The 12,642-nt window shown below is 43.6% G+C and overlaps 1 protein-coding gene and 1 pseudogene across 2 annotated transcripts in view; both read left to right on the top strand.

The window, feature by feature from the left end:
• The first annotated feature begins 1,073 nt into the window (after positions 1–1,073).
• LOC126253118 (membrane-bound alkaline phosphatase-like) overlaps positions 1,074–12,642 on the top strand; it is a 168,359-nt gene continuing 156,790 nt past the window's right edge. For both annotated transcript variants that reach the window (XM_049954239.1, XM_049954241.1), the window contains exon 1: positions 1,074–1,203. In XM_049954239.1, coding sequence (XP_049810196.1) covers positions 1,134–1,203 — 70 coding nt within the window. In that variant the 5' untranslated portion in view covers positions 1,074–1,133. The remainder of the gene's footprint in view (positions 1,204–12,642) is intronic.
• LOC126253997 (5S ribosomal RNA) lies at positions 10,870–10,987 on the top strand (annotated as a pseudogene).

The raw sequence follows: 12,642 nt of genomic DNA, 5'->3' as shown, positions 1-12,642 counted from the left end.
TATTGGGGAGGTGGGGAGGGGTCGCCCTCTGCCCTTGATCTCAGGGGAAAGAAAAATATGGTGCAATTAGGTGTTTTTCTTTCAGTGAAAAATTTAAAAGTCGCTATTACGCTCATTTTTACGGTACATTTTTATGGCTACTTGCTAGTTGTCATTAGTCTTTCAAAATATTATAAATACTCCATACCCTCAGATCCAGGCACCCCCCACCCTCCACCCCCCACCTCTCTATCGTATGAGAGCCCTTGCCTATTGCTTAACACGAAAACTGCGGAGAAGTACAAGAATGAATTCCGTAGCGCTTGTAGAAAGCAATTTACACGAAATGATCAAGAGGATACATATGGGAAATTCCCATAGGTGACGTTGCCGCTAGAAAACTAAACATCTGTAGTTTGTCACTGCATATCTTGGCAGGAGAACAGGGTAGTTGAAACACGAAAGAACGGGACATTTATGATTCTTAATGTCATGGTTCTGCATAACTCAGATGGTGAGCACCTATTGGAGGATGTGGATGATACGGTGACAATGGCGTATATTTTTGTTGACACTTGCGCATTTCTACTTAGATGTACGGAAACAATGGAAAAATGTAATATACACGCGCTTTGTATGTTGTTAAATGGGCGGTTGCCGTAATTGTATAAATTTCCTCACTTCTTGAACGCCTAACCTTCTTAATTACATTGGGCTTTGCATTTCCCGACTAGAAAAGTATTTAGATATAGTTGCTGAAGAATTCACTTGAATGCTGCAAAAATGGATCTTCATTACTTTTCACCTCGTCAGACTATTTTTGGATGCTTTCTTTTGCGTATAATAGCCTTCTTCGAAAACATGTACTTAGTAAATAACACTTTAAAATTTTCAAATAGCGTTCGTTATCTGGCACCACGCTAACGAGTTTGTGAAGCACCAATGGGAAACTTTACTGAGGCAGACAAAGCAAGACGGTTTCAAAGCTGTAAAGTTGTCAGTCGCAGATAATGATCGTTTCTTATCTTCGCATGTGATGACCGTCAGAGACTGCGGAGGCGTAGGGACAAGAGGTTTTTGATGGATATATAGGAAGGCGAGCATCCATCTGCAAAAGTTGTGTGTCAGAGAAGGTGCGATCGAGCGGCTCCAACATGAGGAGGGCTTTCGTCTGCCTGGCTGTCTCGCTACTGACGGCTCCGCTAATCGCCGTCCAAGCTATCGGTACGTAACGTCCAGCCTACCTACACAGCAGCAGCTCTTAGATCGTAGGGCTGAGGACCGAAGTCTTATAACAAATAGTACCGAAAGAAATAGACTTGCGTAGATGGAAGAAATCCTGCAACTTGAGTGTGATTGCGCTTCCGTGGAGGAAGTGATGCTGTTAATGATTCTTCACATCACGCTGCATCCCTAGCAGCGCTATTTGCATTAAAGTTGAAGTAAAACACTTATCCGCTCCAGTCACTCCTTTTTTTCATCCCACGACTCGTTTCGAGAGTTTACATTCTCACCTTCAGGTGCATCAATGACATTGCGTTACAAATTTGCTCGCAGGACGCTGCCAGTTGTTTTTTTGCTGTTTCATTTTGAATCTGTTCCATTGCTCACATCCCACGATTCGTCATAAATATAAATTTGTAACTTAATTTTTCTCACAGAATGCGAACCAGTAACATTATGTTCGTGTGTATTTACGATGAACCGCAGTGTTCCGTGCACTGGAACAGATTCAGAATGAAACTACAACAAACAACTGGATGCATACAGCTAATAAATACATAACACAATATCACTGTTCCACCCGAAGATGAGAGTGTGAACCCTCGTAACGCGTCGTGGGATGAAATAAAAAGAATGACTGACGCATATAACTATTGTATTTGAACTTCTTTTATCACAAACAGTCGCATTTCTTTACAATAGTCCAACATGGACGACGTGAGGTTGTAATTCGCATCACCTATATTAAATGTGATGCACGCTAGTGTCCAAAATTAAAGCAACAAACGGAAATTTTGTAAGGTTGAGTTTATTTTGCCACAAAACAGGATGAACAGATGAGAGTAAAGTAGAAACAATGTAAAGAATACTAATCGTGAACAACTGCAGCATGTGTAACGGTAGACAAAAAGTCCTTCGATGTTTCCAGTTTAACGGATTTGCACACACATTCAGACAACTGGTTAATGTGTTCAGTACGGTGTGTGGCCACCTCTGGCAGCAATACAGGGCTGACAATGACTGGACATGCTAGGACTGATGTAACCAGTAACCAATCTCATGTCGAGGCAATAACGCCAATTATTCCTACAGAGCTGCTCGCAGTCTTGGAAAGCGTTTGCTGGATGCCGACGTAATGGAAGCCTACTGCATTCCAGGAATCCTCTACGAGATTCAAATCGGGAGACCGAGCAGGCCACGCCATCTGTGCCGTATTTTCCGTTTTTAGGGAAAAAAAAACCACCCGTGCTCTATGAAGTCGAGCATCTTCCATAAATACGAAGTCTGGGCCGACAGAACCTCGAAATAACCGCAAATGAGGTCCGAAGATCTCTTCACGATACTTGACAGCAGTTAAACCTTACCGATTCACCCATACAATTTCATGAAGCGTTGTTAGAGGCCATTGCTTTTCACAATATATATGAATGACCTAGTAGATAGTGTCGGAAGTTCCATGCGGCTTTTCTCGGATGATGCTGTAGTATACAGAGAAGATGCAGCATTAGAAAATTATAGTGAAATGCAGGAAGATCTGCAGCGGATGCGCACTTGGTGCAGGGAGTGGCAACTGACACTTAACATAGACAAATGTAATGTATTGCGAATACATAGAAAGAAAGATCCTTTATTGTATGATTATACGATAGCGGAACAAACACTGGTAGCAGTTACTTCTGTAAAATATCTGGGAGTATGCGTGGGGAACGATTTGAAGTGGAATGATCATATAAAATTAATTGTTGGTAAGGCGGGTACCAGGTTGAGATTCATTGGGAGAGTCCTTAGAAAATGTAGTCCATCAACAAAGGAGGTGGCTTACAAAACACTCGTTCGACCTATACTTGAGTACTGCTCAACAGTGTGGGATCCGTACCAGATCGGGTTGACGGAGGAGACAGAGAAGATCCTAAGAAGGGCGGCGCGTTTCGTCACAGGGTTATTTGGTAACCGTGATAGCGTTACGGAGATGTTTAATAAACTCAAGTGGCAGACTCTGCAAGAGAGGCACTCTGCATCGCGGTGTAGCTTGCTCGCCAGGTTTCGAGAGGGTGCGTTTCTGGATGAGGTGTCGAATATATTGCTTCCCCCTAGTTATACCTCCCGAGGAGATCACGAATGTAAAATTAGAGAGATTAGAGAGCGCACGGAGGCTTTCAGACAGTCGTTCTTCCCGCGAACCATACGCGACTGGAACAGGAAAGGGAGGTAATGACAGTGGCACGTAAGGTGCCCTCCGCCACACACCGTTGGGTGGCTTGCGGAGTATAAATGTAGATGTAACCTGTGAGTAGCTCCTCAGCTGGGATCTCCATGCTGATTGCTCCCCACAGCAATCTTCCTACCAATGAATAATCGCTGGCAGTACCAGGAATCAACCCTGGTTATCCGCACTGCAGTGAGCCCCGCTGATCATTCATCTAAGGAGACGAACATTTTTGTATAGTATCCGAACTAAAATATTACTGACGAAATAAATCTCGGGTGAACAGCCTCGTATGAGTGTGCATAGGACACAATATTTCGGCAATCGACCACGTTGCCATCACCAGGTGCGCTGATGTACTGACCGGCGCCGGCCTACCGCCGGTCAGTACATCAGCGCACCTGATGATGGCAACGTGGTCGATTGCAGAAATATTGTGTCGTATGCACACTCATACCAGGCCATCCCGAGATTTATTTCGTCATAAAATACTCCTGGAGAAATTGAAGGGTCACATAAAACATTACTTACTTTTATTGATACCTCGTTAAGTTGTTACCTGTCGGAAACTACAGTATCACCATATATTCAAGCCGCAACACACCCTCTACTGTTCTGTTGGTCATACCACGAAACAGAGCTACTCAGTTGTTGCTTATAACTAAGACCTGACAATCAAAGCCCCCGACAAAATTCTGGAGTATAACATGAACAATTTCTCCTTCTGAATGATTCCCTTTCCCAAGAATTTACATTCTCATACCTACACTGAACTGCAACAGATGCGTTCATCTTACACTACAGACACACAAAAGGAGCTAGATCAGAGCTGTAGGTTTCATGTTTGTCCTTACATAACCCAAAGCTCATATGAATTCAATCCGGAAACTTTACTATACAGAAAATACCTCTTCTGTTTCTACCTGATTTAGGCCGACAACCATATCTGAATTAGAAATGCTGCAGCTGCTTTAATGAATAAGAAACAGTGATATGTGGTGATGTGAACTTACACAAACAAAATGAACTGAGGAATCGGTGAGTCAATGAGCAAACAACAGCCTGTTCCAGTGCTCAAGCCGTATTATTTGGAACTTCTCAGGTCACAAATAATCTCTAATACTTTCGCACATTGGGAAATCTACAGACGTACCTTCCATGGCCATTCATTATCTCGTGAGAAACGTCTCGGTGTGGTATGTTATCTAATCACCTGATCTGTACCTTATAATTAATTAGATGATTATCAGTACGCTAGGATGAAGGTACAGCGTCCATTGTTTAAGTAATCCTACATACATACTATCAGAAAGACAATGGGCCGGGTTGCACCTATAAATGAAATGGCATTTATTAAAATGTGTTTGTTTATGACGAAATATTTTAGAATTTATTTCTTATTCATTTTTATTTGATTTTGTTCGGTAAGTGGGAAAGGTTAAAGCAGAACAACTAATATAACCTAAAACGGAACTGTAACGGTGAAAATGTCTCGCAACTAATTTCGCATTTTAGATCTAGATATGTATTGGCACTTTATTTCTCCTACTGTAAAATGCTACAAGCAAGCAAATTATTAAAATCTGTCAGTCACGTTTTTTCAGTTTTTCGGAACCTACAATTAATTTTAAGGTATTGTATAGAAATGGTTTCTGTTGTTCATCTGTCTCGGGTTCCACGCTATGATGTAGGTGACTGCTGATGTTCCTATAGCTGAAACGATTTTTTGTAGAAGAGCTTGCAGATGAACTGGCAATATGTTTGCACAATTTCCCCACTACCTTGGCACTATCAGGTTCGTCCAAAATGAGATCGACTGCGCTTCATGCACTAGTTATTCATTACGTTGCTTATCTTGCAGAGGAACGCCAGTTTTCTCAGCTTAGAGCTTTGGCGGGTTGGTCCATTTCATCCAACAGTCATATGCTTTGGAATATAAGAAAAATATCTTATGAGAACACAGTGGTCGTGCTATACATTACAACTTTTTTATGTCATCTCGTAAACTGATTATTTACGGTAGGGGCTAAGCAAATATATTATACAAAAATGTAAGAAAGTACGATTGTGTTGCTATGTAAAAAACGTAAAGAAAGTGAAAACTTCCAAGCTTTGAGTTCTGAAGCCCCAGACTGTGTCAGAACCGACTCTTGACTGAGACCACTTTGGGTATCAAATTACAAGTAACCACTGTAATTCCATTTTCTAATCGCTCAGTACTTATGTACACATGATAATTCAAGTTTAGCAGTGCTGACGATACCAGTAATTTGAACGCGTCCTCATATGGGATGATGTAAGGAGCACATAATTTAATAAACATCGAAAAATTTCTATAAATATGAGTCACTGCATACATTTCCCTTTTTCCTGCCGGATTAACAATGATATTTTTCTGCATATTTCGATGACTGCAGCAGTCGTTCAGATATTGTTCAATTAAAACTACAATCGCTAGCTTATCTAGGCACAATATTCACAACCAGCGACTTCATGTTAATCTCGGGGATTTGCTTTTACATGCGCCACAGCAACCTGTCTTGTTATGACATTTATAAAGTAGTTTTTATAGTTTTATGACAGCAGCTACTGAAAACCCATAAACACATGTACAGGTGGTAGTTTTATTGCTATAAGTCTACTTATTAACAATATCTATACACTAATTGGTATAACACTGATTTTGACAATGTATACTGAACTATCACGACGTGTTTATCTTAGTACGTATATCAAACAGTGGTCTTCTCTTGAATTACAATCACAAAAGAATGTTGTTGAAAATGAATGCTTCATTTACACAAAGGAATGAGACTTCTCAGAAGTAATTAATGTTTTCGATATTTCCAGAAACTCCTTCCTAAAACATACATATCTTTATCTGTTCCCGCTTACTTCATACTTCAGTTGCGGCGATAACATAAATTTTTGTCATTCTCACTATATAATGAGTCCCACGAAACGCCCTGTGTGCTACTTTGTGTAAAAATTTTCTACTTTTCCCTTGCTAGACAAAATCACTGATAAACTTGAAAGAAGAAGACAAAATTCTGCAATAACGATTGCAAATCCGATTAAAAGCAGTTCATTTGTAGTACTGAATCTTCACAATTAATGATACTGCGAGTAAGTATGATATTAGCCTGTTCGGTTAGCCGATCGGTCTAACGCACAGCTTTCCGGAGTGGGAAGGAGCGCGTGGTTCCCGGCACGAATCCACCCGGCAGCCTTGTGTCGAAGTCCGGTGAGCTGGTAAGTCTGTGGATGGTTTTTAGGCGGTTTTCCATCTGCCTCGGCGAATGCAGGCTGGTTCCCCTTATTCTGCCACAGCTACACTATGTCGGCGATTTGCTGCGCAAACAAGTTCTCCAGTACGCGTACACCACCATTACTCTACCATGCAAACATAGGGGTTACACTCCTCTGGTCTGAGACGTTCCCTGGGTGGGGGAGGGGGTGAGGGGGGGCAGGGGGGGCACCTCGGCCCGAACCACACAATAACCCTGGTTTCGGTGTGGGGCGGCGGAGGGGTGAAGTGGACTGCGGTATGCGGCAGTGGCGGGGACGGAGCCTCTCCGACGTTCCTACGTCGCCGGTTAACATACAATACAAAATACGATATTTGGTGAGAGAAACGAAAACCTAAGACCCTAAGAACGGCTGAAATCAGCTGGAAAATATAGAAAGAGTATAGTCCAAAATCAAAAAATACGAGGAATAACTTACCTAGAGACGTTACGTCGATTGCTGCTGCCAAGACGTAAGCAGAATGTAAAGGTTAGTAATTCTAAAATTGACATTCAGCTCTAGGACATGGTGAGAAGTGTTTGGAAAAACTATAATGTTGCATTAACAGTTATCGTCTTACGAAAATGTCACACGAAAAACAGCTGTAATTTTCCACTGGTAATATTCTTCTAAGCGTGGAAGTACTTATCCATTCTACTAACACGCTAAGTTTTAGGCTCTACAGTACTAAACTCTGTAGTACTAGTGTAGCACTTCTATAGTATTAGTTTCTTTTAAGACAACAGTGCACTACCCACAGTTCACAAGAACAGTGCTACTGGATGCACACGTCAGAATAAACATGACAATCTATTAGGCACATACAAACGACATGCATGGAGTTTAGGAAAACTTTCCCCCAACTACACACGGCTCTGTGCAGCATATACCATCATTTTAACGTTTTCATTGCCTCGTGCCTCAAGACTGGAGCCTTGAAGTTATCACGTTCATTGTTACATCTTTCTGCATATGTTCAGCGCTCATAGAAACAAATGAAATAAATACCCTGTCGTTGTTAAAACTATTCTCCAAGCAAAGACTTGGATTCTTCAAAACGCATTTCCGCAGACAACCGAATATTTTTCAGGCCATCCATAATTAAGCACCTAGAAGGGCCGGAAACATCACAGCTAAATTGATTTGGGAGATAAGACGTTGTACAAAGATCACATGAGTTTTCCCGCCATTGCTGGCTATAACTGCTACTGCATACCACGGCATTGAATCAAAGACGTCTGGATGTGTTGTTGGGATATAGGACTCCACGCTGCCTCCACATATTGCCAAAGTTGATTTTGTGTAGCAGCCGGTGGTGTACCGCGGGTCAGTCATTCCGCAGTCATCTACCAGACGATTTCAATCAGAAGAGGAATGCCAAGGCAGCAATACAATCCGATGGCGACGAAGAAGGCTTGAACATTGCGTGCCATGTGTGATCATGGATTATCCTGTTCCAAAGTGGTCATCGGCAAGCTCCTAAGGTATGGGAGGACAACAGGCTCAAACACTTCATAGATGTACCTCTGACTGGTCAGTGTACCAGTGGTGCCTACTGGAAGGGTGCGGGAGTGGAATCCAAAACCACTCCGAATCACAATACAGCGTGCAGAACCAGTATGGTGATGGATCATTCAACAACCAGCAGTCCCTGACCACGATGACTCCGGACTCTATTCCGACCACCGCGATGGTGCAGGCAGAATCGGGATTCGTCGGTAAAAACAATGTCGTTCCATCAGTTATCCCATGTCATTCGTTCATCGCACCATTGCCGGCCCAAACGCCTGTGTTAAACGCACCATTGAATGCCTCGCGGCCAGTCCACTCTGCTGCAAACGACGTCGAATGTTACGCACGGATATTACTTGTTGCGCAACAGACCGAATTTTTTGTGAGATGATTCGTCATGTGGCAGAGTGATCCACTGCCACTCACACAATATGCCTGTCATCACGTGTGGTGGCGCAACGAGGTGGGTGGAGTCGGTCCCGTAGGTCCGACGTTCCCTCTTGCATCCGTCGCTTACGGATCCGCATCGCAGTTGCCCGGTTCCGTCCAACAAAATGGTTCAAATGGCTCTGAGCACTATGGGACTGAACATCTGAGGTCATCAGTCCCCTACAACTTAGAACTACTTAAACCTAACTAACCTAAGGACGTCACACACATCCATGCCCGAGGCAGGGTTCGAACCTGCGACCGTAGCGGTCGCGCGGTTCCAGACTGTAGCGCGTAGAACCGCTCGGCCATTCTGGCCGGCCTCCGTCCAGCACGACGACCGATCTGCTGAAGGACAATTCCTGTAGACAACTATCCTTCCTTGGCCGAACTACAAAACGTGCTCATAAGCCGCTGGCTGTCGTCTAACAGGCATCCTAAAGCAAAAAAACCGCACGATAGAACAATTCCATTAGATCCGTACGACTGTGTGTTCCCACTTCATATAGCGCTTCCAGGTGGCGTTACTGGTGCCTGAGATGAGCGCCTGCGCTGAGATACCAATCATGTGAATCTCTCGTCGCCGCAAATGCATGCTACAAATTTCAAGTGGGTTGAATGCTTCTTTATGGTGTTGAATTTTGGGTGTCGGAATGCCGACACCAGGAGTTTGCTACAGACAAAGCTATTGACAACAAATATAGTGTACTTAGTGTTACTTGCGCTTTGTTGATAAATCTGAGTCAGCTATCTTCAGCAAGTACACGTACATGACTTCTCGGCAATTTACAATGAAGTGCGTGACACAGAGTTCATCGAACCAAATCCAAGATATTTCTCTACCGTTCCACTCTCGGACAGCGCGTGGGAAAAGCGAACACTTAAATCTTTTCGTGCGAGTTCTGATTTCTCTTATTTTTTTATGAGGACTTGCAGAAAAGTAATGGCTCCGATTTTTTATGCGAAAACTCTTAAAGCTTTTTAAATAAAACAAACTTTATTGACATTCTGCATCTTTATTCTTCAAGTGTACATGTTTATTTCTCAACATATTGTCACTAGCGACGAACACATTTATCCCAACGGCAGACTGATTTGTCTGATACCGACACATTAGAATTTTTGTCTTCGTTGACAGTGCCATCACCCCACTGTTGGTAGAACCGCTTCATCACGATCAAATTGAGTTTCTCGAACGTGTTCTTCAAGTTTAAGAAGAAGATGAAAATCGGATAGGGACAAGTCGTGACTGTTTGGAGAACGATCGATGACAGTGATCGGAAGGCGTCGGATCGTTGCAGAGGTCACAGCGCTGGCGTGTGGTGTGGTCCGGCGTTGTCATGCTGAAGGAGAGCATACTCCATGTGCGAACAAACTCTTCGAATTCGGAACTCGTTTACAGGACGCTGTTGTCACGTACTGATACAGTTATGTTACACAACGCCATGTTACACGTTACAATTCGGAGTCCTGTAGGGCGAGACGGCTGCAGATACGAGTAATTACATATGAAGAACAAAAAACTGAAATACAGTAGAGCGTCGATTATTCGAACGTCGGTCAACCGAACGACCGCTTAACCGAACTACTCGCTCGCACCTGTTACTCTCCCACCCTACCTTCCATCATTCCCCTTACTCCCAAACCAAGTTTCCCACAGTAGTCGCCGGACTGGGCCACCGCTGGCGGAACATTGCTTCTAATTGGGCCTCTCGGCTTGGCACTGGCAGTAGAAGTTGCGGCAGTATCAAAGCTTTTCACAGCAACAGCTGCGCCAGCTTAGAATTGAGGCGTGCCGCTCTGCGCAGTTTGAAGGATTGCGCGCCCCCAAGAAGAGCTTCTCACGGTGCAGTCACCTTCTGTTCTCTGATACGACCGCTTGTGCGCTGCTGCGTGAAGAAGTGAAATTGACGATACAAAATGTTTAACGTAAACGTGATGTCCTTTCTATGAGGGACAAGTACCAGATTATTACTATATATTCCTACTGAAGTTGCCTTTGTATGTTACTTTGTAATACTAAAAGAGATGCCTGTTTTTATGAATAAATTTGCGGTACAGTACTTCTTTTTGGCAAATAAACATGTACAGTTCGATTATCCGAACAAACCAGTTTTCCGAACACCCGTGTCCCCCAATTACTTCGGATAATCGACGCTCTACTGTATTAACAACGTTTGTATTATTTACAAAGTTTAATGAATTTTCAGACAAAAATATTCTGAGGCATGGGCAACGGCCTTGCCGCAGTGGATATACCGGTTCCCGTCAGATCACCGAAGTTCAGCGCTGTCGGGCGTGGGCGGCACTTGTATGGGTGACCATCTGGGCCGCCATGTGCTGTTGCCATTTTTCGGTGTGCACTCAGCCTCGTTATGCCAATTGAGGAGCTACTAGACCGAATAGTAGCGGCTCCGGTCAAAGAAATCCATCGCAACGACCGGGAGAGCGGTGTGCTGACCACACGCCCCTCCTATCCGCATCCTCAGCTGAGGATGACACGGCGGTCGGATGGTCCCGATGGACTACTTGTGGCCTGATGACGTAGTGCAATTCTCCCTATGTAGATGGGTGTCAACAAAATACTTTCGCGTTCTGACGAAAAAGTTAGAGATTAAAATTGCATAAAAACATGCTGCCGCACCGAAAAACGCCTTTGTTTTAATGATCGCCTCCGCCAATCCTGTCTGATGCAGAGCCCATGCCGCACAGCAATATTCCAGATGAGCACGGGAAAGCATAGTGTAGGCAGTCTCTTCCGTAGACTTGTTGCGTCTTCTAAGTGATTTGGCAATAAAACGCAATCTTTAGTTAGAGTTCCCCATATTATTATATATGTGATGGTTTCGATTTAAGTTATTCGTAATTATAATTCCTAAGTAATTAGTTGCATTAATAACCATTAGATGTGTGTGATTTATCGTGTAATCGACGATTAGCAGATTCTTCCTGGCTTAATTATTTAGCTTCAATTGCCACTTTTCGCAACGTTCTGTTATCTTGCCTAAATCATTTCGCAATTTTTCATGTTCTGATTACTTTACTCGACGTAATATGACACTACCATCTGAAAAGTCTGTCCAACGCTACATGCGATGGGATGGTCTTTCCATCCATTTCTTACCCAATTTCACCCCTTCTTTTGATGCTTCGACGATGGTGGCCAGAACCGCCCAGCATTGAAATCAGGCGTTTTTCTTATGGGTTGCGGAGGAAAACATTTCAGAGACATTTCCGCTCAAAGTCTATACGAAAAGATCTCAGAGAGTGGCATAAATGGTGTTAATGACATCACCTCTTTTCTTGTAGCCCTGCTTCCCACACAGTTCGCGACTGAAAACGACAGTTCGCAGTGCGGTATGCAACACCACGACGTTTGGGACATCCTTTGACACTGCTGACACCTCGTCGACGATGCCTCACTTCTCTAATGACGTCGTGGGGCTGGCATCGCATTGAGCGTCATCTGCTCCTTTGCAGTACATCGCGATCGGAATTTTTGCTCTGGTAATTAGCGTGGAACTATTAGATACCATTCAAACCCATTTGAAGAAATGTAAATACGATACGAAGCTGCACAGGGAGTTTGTGATTTTTCAGCCCTTTGTCTCGTGCCCTTCTGTAACATGATAGTGTAAGGGTGCAACGTTGATAAGTGTGAGAATAAAGCGGCAAATGGTCCTAAGGCATCCACTAATTGTGAAATGCATTCGGTGCCACCCGTGTAACTTTGCTCAGCACTTTAAAAATGTGTATCTACAAAGACACCCATTCAGTTGATTGAGGCTCTGCCGCTGCCCTAGCGCCTGATCTGCGGATAGGCGGAAACTAACTGGTGTCGAAACGGCAAAGTCCCCTCAGGCACTAGAGCAACAGCGGGGTGCTACTTAAATGAATGGGTGTCAATGTCTCTGTAGATGCACATTTTTAAACTGCTCAACAGACATGCACCGATGGAAAGAGAGTGTTGTCAAACTGGTAGTGGTGGTGGTTGAGAGCCACTC

Source organism: Schistocerca nitens, chromosome 4 (genome assembly GCF_023898315.1).
Source record: "Schistocerca nitens isolate TAMUIC-IGC-003100 chromosome 4, iqSchNite1.1, whole genome shotgun sequence".
Classification (NCBI taxonomy): domain Eukaryota; kingdom Metazoa; phylum Arthropoda; class Insecta; order Orthoptera; family Acrididae; genus Schistocerca; species Schistocerca nitens.
Note: the sequence above shows the minus strand (reverse complement) of the source record. Positions and strands in the feature narration are given on the sequence as shown.